General features: G+C 34.0%; 2 protein-coding genes across 2 annotated transcripts; one reads left to right on the forward strand and one right to left on the reverse strand.

The window, feature by feature from the left end:
- Positions 1-230: 230 nt before the first annotated feature.
- On the forward strand, positions 231-4,973 carry LOC133802434 (SH3 domain-containing protein 3). Its single transcript, XM_062240732.1, has 10 exons — positions 231-477; positions 1,060-1,182; positions 2,279-2,348; positions 2,451-2,596; positions 2,935-3,036; positions 3,155-3,352; positions 3,451-3,513; positions 3,602-3,688; positions 4,161-4,235; positions 4,591-4,973. Exons 1-10 carry the CDS (start codon positions 418-420, stop codon positions 4,693-4,695), a joined length of 1,029 nt encoding a protein of 342 aa, XP_062096716.1. The 5' UTR covers positions 231-417; the 3' UTR covers positions 4,696-4,973.
- Positions 4,974-5,069: 96 nt separating this feature from the next.
- Positions 5,070-12,256, reverse strand: LOC133802427 (ABC transporter B family member 9). The gene is made up of 11 exons (XM_062240725.1): positions 11,856-12,256; positions 10,188-10,242; positions 9,910-10,085; positions 9,599-9,820; positions 8,735-8,973; positions 8,107-8,632; positions 7,656-7,929; positions 6,890-7,559; positions 6,304-6,799; positions 5,957-6,220; positions 5,070-5,871 (listed from the first exon to the last, which is right to left on the reverse strand). The coding sequence occupies exons 1-11, from the start codon at positions 12,129-12,131 to the stop codon at positions 5,224-5,226; spliced, it is 3,846 nt and encodes a 1,281-aa protein (XP_062096709.1). The 5' UTR covers positions 12,132-12,256; the 3' UTR covers positions 5,070-5,223.
- Positions 12,257-13,534: the final 1,278 nt, after the last annotated feature.

The raw sequence follows: 13,534 nt of genomic DNA on the forward strand, positions 1-13,534 counted from the left end.
CATAATTTTTCAACACCACAAATTAGTGTGACTATAACTCATTACTATCCATTAATGTGGGTGCACCACCATTTTTTATATAAATGTGCAATTTTATTATTTTTGTAAAAAAGTTGTGTAAAATTGAAAAAGAAAAAGAAATCAGAGAGTTTACTAGAGAATTTGGGCTCGGCCCATAAAACGAATAAGGCCCACTATACTCTCCTAATCAGGACAATAGAGTTTTGCTTCCATGGTCGGTGATAGCAAGGAAAAACGAATAGCTGAATAAGCTGTAAACACATGCTGCTGATCCCTATCGTAGTAACGCTACTCCATCTTTCAGATCCCAAAACCTTTACAACTCCAGAGACTAGCTTCACTCGAACCAGAGCTTGAACTAGAATCAGAAGAAGAAGAACAACAACAACGACAACCATGGATGCTCTGCGCAAACAAGCCAGTAAGCTCAGAGAACAAGTTGCCAAGCAACAGCAGGTGATTTTTGAATTTGATTTTTTTTTTTTTGTTGAAGTCAATTATATGAAACCTTTGGTTTCTTCTTTGTTTGTTTGGTTCCCGAGAAAATGTGCAAAATTGCTAAATTAGAACTGTTGAGATTTTTCATTTCTGTGCTTCTTGTTTTTTTTTTTAGTTCTGAATTCCATCGTAAAATGGTTAACTTAGTTAGTGCTCTGTTGGTTTTGGGATCTGGATTTTGTTTTGTTAATTTTGGGAGAAGAGACTGAAGATTTTGATATAATTGAACTGAATTTATCGAAATAGGGATTCTTTTTATATTCTTGATATGCATTGACAAGATTAAGATCTATCATAATTCTTATATGTACGAGTTGTTTTGTGGAGAGTATTGTTGTTAGTAAATCTAGAGTTATTGATGTAATGGTTTCTATCAAATTCAATATTCCATGAAATTGACAACTTCAATTTCTCCCATTAGGTTTAAAGATGAAGATTTTATTGTATTGTTGCATGATCTTAGGTCATATAACACTTGCATTTTATTTTTTGGGTATGCTATATATATGTGATGTATAATATATTTTGTTCAAATTTCAGGCTGTGATAAAGCAATTTAGTGGGACTGGTTATGAAAGCTCAGATGTAATGGTGATAGATGAGATTGAATTGCAGAGACATCAACAACTAGAGAAACTTTATAGATCTACTCGTTCAGGAAAGGTATTATTATATGGTTTTGCTTTTCTATTACAGTTTGATTTTGATGTTTTTAGGTTTAGCTTTTAAAGTACTACTGTTAGTGGAATTAGTAGTTTAGATATTATAAAGGTTGAAATGTTGTAGAGTTTTGTAGTGGTAATCAAACTATCTGAGGTTGACGATGAATCATAAATTTGAAGCTTCTCTACTTGTGAGATCTGGGATTTTGAAAAATAGGAAGTGTATATAAAAAGGATGTTGCTGGTTGTTTACTAAACTTTACTTAGTGCTATGAAAGTACTGATTACTGAAAAAATATTTCTGCATAGGTTTTTCTGAAATATTCTTAAGGTGTTGTAATTTCTATTTTTGTATAATGTTTCCTTGTTTAAAGGTAATAAAAAACTTGAATGGAAAAAGATAATTCCATATTCTAGATCATGAAGAATGGAGAACCATTTGTTTTTCAAAGAAATTTTTGTTAGACATAAGTGTTCCATGTTAGTATAACTCTATACGCCATAGTATGACGAGGTGCATGCTGTTATTGCTTTGCAATAAATGAGAAGGGCTGTAGTACAGTGCCACTTATTTGTATTGGTAAGATGTTTTTTCTACTGTCTATTAAATTTTCTTCCCTGTGAAGCTGAGTGAAGATGGGAAAGAAAGATAAAAATAAATAGAAAGAGGAAAGAAAGAATCGGAACAAAATAGTCTGTAGTATGCCAGCTTAGTTTAGAATTAATACGAGAGAGCTATATATAGAGTTCTGTGTACAACAATTATGAGTAATAAACTTCAACTGAATTATATAGGAACTAACTAAACAAATAGAGACACTCGAGTAACTAACTCTCCAAGTTGTTTACTGCCTTAACACTGTCTCTGGAGTGTTTTAAGTTTTTTTTCTTTCAAAAAATTGTGATTGAAGAAAAAGTTATCTGAATTTAGCTCTGAAAACAGAGGGACATTACTCTGTGTGCGTTGTTATTATTCATTCTCCTATTCTAAGCTAAAAAGTTTATACTGCACTACTTCTAATATGAAAATTCTTGGTTAGTATGTATGCTTTCTTTTTATATTCTAATCCATGTTGAATTTCATTGTTGTTTTCCAGGATTTTCAGAAAGAACTTGTAAGAGCAGCAGAATCCTTGACAGCCATAGGAATGAAGCATATGGAAACAGGTTAAAGATGGACTGTAATGAGTGAAATTTTCTAGTTTATATGGAATATGATTCATACATTGATTTATCGTAGTTATTTCTTATCATTTTTATGGTAATCAGGAACCAAACTGTCTGAGGATTGTTGTAAATATGGATCTGAAAACATCGATGACTACATATTAGCAAAAGCTGCATCTATATATGGTGATGCTCGCAAGCATGTGGAAAAAGAACAAGAAGAATTTAACAAGCTGCTTTCTATACAGGTTCACTTATCAGAAAATTATATTACTGACTGTAATTAAACATTTCGGTTTACTTGTTTGTTGGTTTATAATTTCTAATACATTCTAATTGATTAAAATTACTCTGGGATGAAAACAGAAAACTATTTGCATCCTCGTTATTACATTATTTTTTAGTGGCTGGTGGTGGTGTTGTTTTTTCTTTCTATGAACTTGATTACACTTTTAATACTTATGAAGGTTCGCTACTTCCTAATGTAATATGAATGCAATGTATTCTGAATGATAAGATAATAGTTCATTTTCTATCAAATTAATTTTAGTACAGAAACTTGAGCCTATGTTCTGTATGCTTCCAGGTTTTAGATCCACTGAGAGCCATGGTCATGGGGGTTCCTCTTGAAGATGCTCGCCATCTTGCTCAACGTTATAGTCGAATGAGACAGGAAGCAGAGGCACAGGTATCAGAAAGAAAGTTGACATTTCTGTATATTAGTTCCTGACCATGTTTAAAACTAATCATTTTTTTCCTTTATACTTTAAGAACTCATATTCATATTGACCATTAAAAGCTAACAGGCAACTGAGGTTTCCAGAAGACAAGCAAGGGTAAGGGAAGCGCCTATTCCTGAAAATGTTGCAAAGCTGCATGCAGCGGAGGCAAAAATGCAAGAACTAAAGGCAAACATGGCAGTTCTTGGTAAAGAAGCTTCAGCTGCATTGGCTGCTGTTGAATCGCAGCAGCAGAGACTGACTTTCCAAAGACTTGTTGCACTGGTTTGTGTGCACATGATTTTAGGAATAAATTTTTAGGTTGAAATTTTTAATGGTTCTGGAATTCACCTTAACAACAATGTTTACTCACCCTTATGAAGGTTGAAGGAGAAAAGAATTATCACCTGAGAATCGCTTCTATTCTTGGTGATGTCGAAGCTGAGGTTAGTTCTACTTTACGTTGTTTGCAAAAGAAAAACTACTTTATATCTGCCTATTCAAGCTTTTAACTTGGCATGAAAATTTTCTCAGATGGTGGTAGAGAAACAGCATAAAGAGTCGGCTCCTCCTGTGATTCCATCAGATAGTTTCTCTGACAAGACATACTTCTTGGCTGAAGTATGTTTTCTATTCTGAACTTGTTAATTGTATCACATTACAAAACATGCATGGACAATTAGATGACCTTTTGCTTCGTTGTAGTCATTCAAAAGTATTACACCAACAACTGCTTTGGTAGATACAAATTTAAATATAGTGCTATAGTTTATAGATGATGCTTGTTAGAAATTTAATTATAATGCTCTACATGAGTTTTTATACTAGCAATTCAACTGTAGGCTTATTTACCTGGACATATGTGTTGGCCAAAGTTGACAAACTGAACTTTTTTGGGTTTTAGGACAAATAAGAAACACGTTGATATTTTATTAGAATATTAGAAGAAAGTATGAACGTGTAATGAGGAGAAAAGGTTCAACATATTGATATTTATTGAGAAGTTAGAGGAATTTAGAAAATAAGTTATAATTAGAGCTTCTCTACTTGTACTAATTATATCTTAAAGAACTTTCTTGCCCAAATCTTGCAGGCGGTGCATTCTTTCACTGCTGCATCAGAGAAAGAGTTGAGCTTATCAGTTGGTGACTATGTTGTTGTGCGAAAGGTATTCTTTTATTTCCTTTTCGCGATGCTTGGTTTAATTTTGGAATAAATCATTTTTCCTACTTTGACATCTATTATTGTTGAACCAAGCTTTCGTAAAGAGTCACCAATGGAAGGAAATTCCCATCCTTATCTTTCTTTCTTATTGTTTCATCCTTGTCACTTTCCTGTGTCAAAAATCTTTTGTTTTTGCCGTTCGTATTAAATTTTCTTTTGAAATGCCACAATAGCCAAGGAACCAAACCTATTGTCACATCTACATCTCAGCTGATAACAAAATTAGGTTAAGTCAAAGCAAATAAGCCATGATTTGAGCAGATGCTAAGAAAGATTGTTAATTTCTCTCCCTTTTTCAGGTGACTCCGTCTGGCTGGTCGGAAGGAGAGTGCAAAGGCAAGGCTGGGTGGTTCCCATCTGGGTATGTCGAGAAGCGCCAGAGACTTCCGACTGAAGCTTATTGATTTGTTCTTTCTAGTCCCAATGTTGTTTAGATTCATTTTTTTGGCCTCCATTTCAATTCAAGTTTACAGAACATGTATGTGTATGTGTATATTCTTTCTTGTATACATTCATTCTTTTTGGACTATATTTGAAGACACTTGCCTAGATGAAATCCAGATCAGTCCTGGAAAAATGTGGAAAAGGTTTTTTCTTTGGATGGTGTTTCAAAACAAAAATTTTTGCTTTTTAATTTTCATACCTGTAATTTACTTTTCTCTGAATAATTTTTTTTTCATTATTTGATGGTTACCAAATTATATTTTTATGTTTCAAAATGAATGAGTAATGATTTGATAGGATAGCAAAAAAATAATACATTTAAAAAAAATAATAATAATAAACAACAGCCATTGTATAATCTAACAACACTTTCGTTATGTTAACATTTTGTTTTGTCTGTCTCTGTTATACGAACTAAAACAGTGTGCCCCCATGATCTTGGCTGGGAGAGTAAAATTCTGAACTAATACACACTCTTAATACTATCATCATCTAGTGGAAGTCATGTGAAGAGCCACCAAAGATGCATAGGCACCATCAGGGATCTTTATCAAGGATTCATGGCGACCCTTCTCAGCGATCACACCGTTCTTCACCACGGCGATGATATCAGCACCTTTGATGGTGGTGAGCCTGTGTGCAACAACAACAGTAGTTCTGTTCACCATAACTCTGTCCAAGGCATCTTGAACCACCCTTTCTGACTCTGCATCCAATGCACTTGTAGCTTCATCAAGCAAGAGGATTTTCGGGTTCTTTAGTATTGCTCTGGCTATGGCTATCCTTTGCTTTTGTCCTCCTGATAACTGTGTCCCTCTTTCTCCAACTGAGGTGTCATAGCCATTAGGAAGTGATGATATGAAGTTGTGAGCATTGGCTGATTTTGTTGCTGATATGATCTCTTCCTCAGTTACTTCTCCTTGTTTTCCATAGGCGATGTTGTCTCGAATCGTCTCGTTGAACAGAATTGGTTCTTGACTCACTAACCCCATTTGTTGCCTCAACCAGCTTAGCTTGAACTTTTTTATGTCAACTCCATCTAGTGTCAATTGACCAGAAAGAGGGTCATAGAATCTCTCAATCAAGCTGATAACTGTTGACTTTCCACTACCACTTTCTCCTACTAAAGCTACAGTCTGCAGATTGAAGATTTTCGTTAGTTAGGAAAAGAAAAAGAAAAAGAGAAGTGTTTGATGAAATTGAAAAGAGAAAAGGTTATACCTTTCCAGATGGGATGGTTAAAGACAAGTCTCTGAAGATTTCAACATTTGGCCTCGTTGCATATCTGAAACTGACATGTTGAAGTTCAATATCTCCTGTTATGGTTGGCAAGGTTACACCTTCGTCGCTGCTCAAATCGATGGCAGGCTTTCTGTCGAGAATTTTGAATATTGAGGCTGCTGAATCTCTTGCTTTGGTGGAGTCAGGAGCCAAGGCACTACTTTGTGACACCCCCATTGCTGAGATTGTTAAAGCAAAGAAAACCTGATATGAAAATTTCAATGTTAGTAAGAGAGTAAATAATAGCAAAACTCATAAAGAAGAAGAGATCAACACAATCTTTTTACCTTGAAAACCTCTCCAAACTCTGCCTTTCCATGTTCTACAAGAACAGCACCAATGTAGAAACAGAATGCATTCATGCAGAACATAGCAAAGAATGAGAAGCCAAAGCCTCCTCCACTCACTAGTCCTAACCTCACTCCATGAGCCATAGGACCCTCACATTTCCTCTGGTACATCTCCATAACCTTCTTTTCAGCACAAAACGAAGCCACAGTTCTGATCCCGCCCACTGCATCGTTCGCCACTTGACTAGCTTCTTCATACATAACCTTGGCATCAGCACTGAACCCTTTTATAAACTTTGTCTGTACGGTTCCCTGGAGGATCATAATAGGAGACACTGCTAGAATTATCAAGGCTAACATCCAGTTTGCTGTGAAAGCTATCACTAGCCCTGCTACGATTGTCGCTATGTTCTGAACAACTAGCGCCAATGCATCACCAACAAGAGCCTTAACCGTCGAAGCATCAGTTGACAACCTCGCACCAATAGCGCCACTACATAACAGTGAACACAATCACGGTTTAGAATGTAAAAAAAAAAAGAATTCTTCAAAAATAAACCAACTAATTTCTTGTAAAACTCACCTTGAATTAGCAGGGTCATCAAACCAGCTGATTTCTTGGTGGACAACTTTGGCAAAAGTTAGAGAACGAATTCGCTGGATTAGTTTTCCACCAGCTATTGAGAAGAATAAATTCTGGAATGGAACTACCACGAAAACAACTATAGCCAAGATTAAATAGATCAATGCCCAGAATCTTGAGTCCTTTCGTAGCTGGCTCGGCGGTTTAAAGAACATGTCAATGGAACTTGAGAGTAAAAGGCCAAAGATTGGGAAAATAACACCATGAACAGCTGCAGCCATGGAGCCAATAATCAACACCGGTATCTCAGGCTTGTTAAGCTTGAATAACCTCCTGAGAGGAACCTTTTGATCACTTCTTGATTTGTTCTCCTGTTCTGTATAAGTCTCTTCACCTTTTTCTTCAGTCTCATGAATACTAATCTGGCCAGGAAGACCGAAGCCTAGAGCGAAAGAGCGGCGGCTGCTTGATGAAGAGCCTCTACTAATGGATCTCCTCAATGATAATCTAATGCTGCTAGACTTTGTCATGGACTTTTCGCGGTCAAAACTAATGCCGTTTCTATCCATCTCAGAACCATGGACATCTTCTGCTTCATTAGCTCCTTGTTGCAGGCGAACCAGTTGGGAGTAAGCTCCTTCAGGATCAGATATCAACTCATCATGAGTACCTGTTTAAGTCAAAATTTGGTGATCAAAACATGGAAAATTCGAAAGGAACAACAAAGACAAGAACAAAACACTAAACTCTAAACATTTTTCCTTACCTCTCTCCACAATCTTCCCTTGGTGCACCACTGCTATCAAGTCAGCATTCCTTATAGTTGTCAAACGATGAGCAACAACCACTGTCGTTCGATTCTGCATAACTCTCTCCAATGCCTCTTGAACAATCCTTTCGGATTCTGTATCGAGCGCGCTTGTTGCTTCATCAAGGAGAAGAATTCTTGGATTCTTCAAAATGGCTCTTGCAATTGCTATTCTCTGCTTTTGTCCACCAGAGAGCTGTGTTCCATGCTCTCCTGCCAGTGTATCCAAACCCTGCAGACAAGTTCAAGAGTTCAAAACTTTTCCCTTCAAGTGTTTTGATTTCATGAAACAAGAAAAAAATGCATATGGGCATGTTTGGCATGGCTTTGAAAGTACTTTTAAAATAGACAATTCAAAGAAGAAAAGTACATAACTTGAAACAAAGAGATGGGTTTTTTCTGTGTTTACCTGAGGAAGTTTGTTAATGAATTTAGCAGCATTAGCAAGCTCAATGGCTGTTTTAATCTCCTCATCTGTTGCATTTTCCTTCCCATAAGCTATATTTTCTCTTAAAGTTGCTGCAAACAGAACAGGTTCTTGGCTAACTAGTCCAATCTTCTCCCTTATCCATTTAAGCTGCAAATTCTTCAAATCAACACCATCTATAAGCACTTGTCCTGAATCAGGATCATAGAATCTTTCCAACAAGCTGATCACTGTTGATTTTCCACTCCCACTTTGGCCAACTAAGGCAGCAGTCGTCCCACTCGCAACATGTAAAGAGAAGCCAGAAAAAATCTGAACATCTGGCCTTGCAGGGTACCTAAAGTAGACATCTTTGAGCTCAATTTCACCTCTTATGTCTTCCAACACTGTCCCAACAGTGTCATAAGCATCGATTTTCGGCTTTCTTTTTATAGTTTCGAACATTTTGTAGGCTGCAGCTTGTCCTGAAGCAAAAGCATTCAAGCATGGAGATGTCTGTCCTAAAGACCTGTACAATCAACCAAAGAAAAAGCAAAGTTTAGTCAAACAAACAAAAAAAAAAACAGTGATGAAACTCACAAGAAAAAAACATGTGTACATATGTACTTACATTCCACCAGTCATGATGGCAAAGATCACATTTATAACTTGTCCACCATTGTAGCCCTTTTCAATGATCAACTTTGATCCGTACCATACAGCAAGTCCATAAGTCCCAAACACAATACACAAAACCACACCAAGTCCTATCCCTGAGGCCAAGCCTTGATGAGCCATCATCTTATATGCAATCTCAATCTTCTTGTCGTACTTCTCAATAGCTTTCTTCTCTCCGGTGAAAGATGCAACCTTTTTGAGGCAAAAGAGAGAATAAATTAGTACTAATACAAGATCATTATTTCACCGAGAAAACATAATATTGAGAAGGGGCTTAGGATGGAGTTAATATTAAACCCTAATGTACAAAAGTGTTTACTTTGCCCTTAAAATACATGTGGGCCTACACAAATTATTAACTTTACCATTTTAAAATTTGAACCAAACATAAAAAGGATTTTAGAGTCTAATTAGTTCGTGATTGAAAAATTGCATTTTAAAAGTGTGTTAAAAATATGTTTTTGAAAATGTGATTGGCTCAGTATCTGAAAACTGTTTTTGGGTTTTAAAAAACTGAATATGTAATTGGTATGAAATCTAAAAATATAAAAAAGTGATAGATTTGTAGGATACAATGATTTGGAATCAGAGAAAACGTGATTTTATTGTTTTTGATTTTATAACACAAAATTAGAATACTAATTTGAATTTTATTTTAAAAAACATCCTACCAATCACTTATTCTTGTAGGTCCTACTATTTTCAAGTTTTTAAAATGATAAAATTGGATTTAGATACTCTACCAATCACATCCTTAGATTCTCATTACCACCTTTACTTTACCCCATACCAAACACCCCCTAATTATTAACATTACCGTTCTAATGGATCCAACAGTTTGTTCAACAACATTGCCAGCATCTGCATAAGCAATCTGTCCTCTGCTCGCCATTTTCGACATCATCGAGGCCATGATACCGCCGGCTAAGACAATGACAGGAATGCAGGCTAGCAAGACAAGGGTGAGAAGCCATCCTTTGATGAAGCCAATGACAAACCCACCAAAGAAAGTTGAAGTGAGTTGTATGAACTTCCCTACCTATAGACAAAAAAAAGATGTACTAATTTAGTTGTTTCATCAAAAAAAAAAACACAAACACACAAAATATAGTGAAAATGAAAAATGACCTTTTCGCCCATGGCCTCTTGGATGAGAATGGTGTCCCCTGACATTCTACCAATGACTTCTCCAGTGGTAGTTTCGGTATCAAAGAAGGCAATGTCTTGTCTGAGTATAGTTTTTAAGTATAAACCTCTAATACGAGTGGCTTGTCTTTCTCCAGTTACCATCCAACATGAAACCTCTGCATTATTAAAAAAAACACATGTTTTTTTTATTAATGTAACATTAAAAATATGTATTAATTAAACTAATGTAAAAACAATATAAAATTACAGTTACTTACGAAGAAAGGCAGCAATGCCAGTCCCAATTGCCAAGTAAACAAATTTCAACGAAACCTGAAAAAGCACATAAATAAGTTATTATTGCATGGTTTAATGAATAACGTTATATAAATATGTATTAATATATATATATATATATATTTAGGGTTTATATATTTTTAGGCTCTGTAATCTGATAAATTATTTTTTAGATTCTGTATTTTGTAAAATAGTTCAAATAGGTCCCTAAAACTTGATTTTGATGAATAAAAAATTGAATATAACGACACAGTTCTTAGGCAGAATGATTGTATTTTTGTTCTGAGTTGTTAGTTTGATGAATTATTTGTGATTTTAGTAAAAAAAAAACTTTGATCAAAATCGAGTTTAAGAATTTATTTGAACCATTTTAGAAAATACAAGATCCATAAAGTAATTTATCAAAACACAAATCCAAATAGTTAATGAGCCAAAACTAAGAATCTCACAAGGCAAAAACCGATATATTTATAACATCTAAAAGTCTAACCTTAACAGAACCCATTAAATAAAAGTGAACGAGGAATATAGCAGAGGCAAGCTTTATTATTTCCACCGTTACATTATGGTTACTTCACTAACTCACCCTTATAGTTATAGATATAGATATAGAGATGTAGATATATATGCATCATTAAATTCTTTTACGGTCCTCCTAGTACCAGTGGTGGGGACTAAAAAAATTTAGATCATTACTTTAAATTTTTTCTTTACTTGTAAGTTATTCTACAAAATTCCAGGTTCTATTTCTGGCAAATAATTGTATATTGATAATAACAAGAGAAAATAGATATATATACATACAGTATTTATTTGATACTTTAAGGTGCCTAACACCACATGAGTTGATACTTTATGGTTGGTTAGCGACACTCCATAATTTTTATTAAAGTCAAATGTGTGAGACCCGATATTAGATTCTACTAATAACGGTATGTCACCTCCTTGTGATGTTGGGCACCAGTGCCTCTTAGCATTTCTCATATATGCATCAACTTTTTTTATAATACTGGTGTAGCTAATTTGTGTACGATTGTAATCATTTAAGACGCTTTGTAAATTATCACGAAATTCCGAATAATTTATAGAACCGAAAACAAATTTCAAAGAATTAACTTTTACACGTACGTATAAAAAATAACTAGTAATAAGCTGTTTGAACCCAATTTTCGGTAATATAATTTATTCAAAATTTCTCGATTTTCTAGATAACTATAATGTACACGTTCATCTAACAAAAAATGCGATTACATATATCAATTAAAAAAGAAGGCTCCGATATTGTAAAAAAAAAATGAAAGAGCTGTACATCACCTCCCAGTATATATATTTAATATGAAAAAAAAATACCATTGGCTTAAAAGATGATGATCCATTATTCATTGTATCAAACCCTAAAAACTTCAACATTATCATTGCGTATTAATCAATAATTGCTTTGGCAATAAAAACTCGATCATAATTTTTTTTTAAATAGAAAAAAAGAAAGTAATATATATCAAATCAAACACAAACACGTCACCACCCCAGAACAAAAAAAAAAAAAAAAACCAAGAACTTCCCAAACTTAGAAGTAAAGAAAAGATTGAAAACCATTATTGATTGAAATATATACATATATATGTATATTTATATATATAAATAGGTACCTTAGAAACTTCGTGAAGAATATTGGACTGATCGGTGGAACCGAAAGTGTTGATGAGTTGGCCAAAGACGAGAGTCATGAGCGGCTGAGACAGCCCATTCGCCACCGCACAAACCGACCCCACCACCATCAACACCATGTCCAACCGGTCTGCGAACGTGAAGAGCTTCAAAAACGACACCTTTTCCACCTTCACGACGTCGTTTTGTTCCGCCGTTGATGGTGGCGACGACGGCTCTTCATTATTATTACCACTACTGTTCTCTCCCCCCGCCATGGCCTGATCTTTCTCCTGTTCTTCCTTCTCTTCGATCAGTTTTAGAAATCGAACCAAAAAATTTGGTCAAATTAAGAAGAAGGAACACACAAACTTGGTATGAATATTCCAACTCGGCGAGTTATGAGTTAACGTGAATGGGGTTTCGCCTTTTTATAGCATAAATTTCTCTAGTCTGTTTTTTTTTTTAAAAATAAAATAAAAAGACTAAAAAAAAACACATTTATTTATTTATATAAATAAAATAAAAAGTTTGGAAAAAGATGAAGAAATCACATGATTTATATATATTGACAACAAACTAACAATTCTTGGTCAATTTTTGGCTGTTTTAATAATAGTTTGATTTTTCTGTCAAAATAAATAAATAGTCTTGATTTTTTTTTTTTTGGGTTTGGATTTTTTCTTGGGGTTTCTATTTTTAGTGTGTTTTCACGTACTTCTTTCTAGAAGTAAAATATATTTTGTTTTTATTTTTCATTGTGGTATATTATAACTAATAGTTAATACTGAAGTATTAGCTATTAAAGAAATTAATATTAGAAAACTGCAATTTCCATAACAGTAAATCATAAAGAGTTAATATGATCCATCTCAGCATTAGACGCCACGTGGCAAAATGTGATCCGCTCAAATAACTATTATGTCCTTCTAGAAGACCTGATATTTTCACACTGTATACATAAATATATTTATAAATTATATATAATGAAATTATTATAAACAAGAAAGAAAAAAAAAAAAAGAAGAAAATTTCAATTGGAAAAGGTTGACATATATTCCTACTTTGTGGGGTGACCCATGTTGGTATAGTTGTTCTATTATTTATCATCTTGAATTTGATGTGTTTTTTTTTTATATATATTATCTATTTTATTATTTGGATGATTTTCATTATTTATGATATGATTGGAATCATCCAAATATAGTTTGGTTTCTAGCTAAAATTAAAATTTTATTTATATATATCACTCCATTTGTTTATATATGATTTTATAAATTAAAAAGGAATGTTTGAGACAAAAATACATAAATTATTGTGTTTTGTAGCACTTAAGTTTTTTTTTTTTTTGCGGCGAAAGTAAATTTCGTTCATGTTTTGGTGCAATTTAATACAGTTGTTTGTTTCCTCATTAAGTTTACCTACATGATATGAAATTTATGCGATTATAACTTTAGTACTTTCACCGCAAAAATCTCTTTAATTGAGTACTTTTACCACAATCATCTTTTAAAATGGTACTTTCGCTGTAAATATCTCTTTAATTTGATACTTTTGCTTATGTATCATTTTCGAACTTAACAGTGAGAATTAACGACTGTACTAAACTGCACCAAAACATAGACGGACAATTAAGTACTACAAACGTATAATTTTGGTACTTTCACCGCAAATAACTCAA

Source organism: Humulus lupulus, chromosome 9 (genome assembly GCF_963169125.1).
Source record: "Humulus lupulus chromosome 9, drHumLupu1.1, whole genome shotgun sequence".
Classification (NCBI taxonomy): Eukaryota; Viridiplantae; Streptophyta; class Magnoliopsida; order Rosales; family Cannabaceae; genus Humulus; species Humulus lupulus.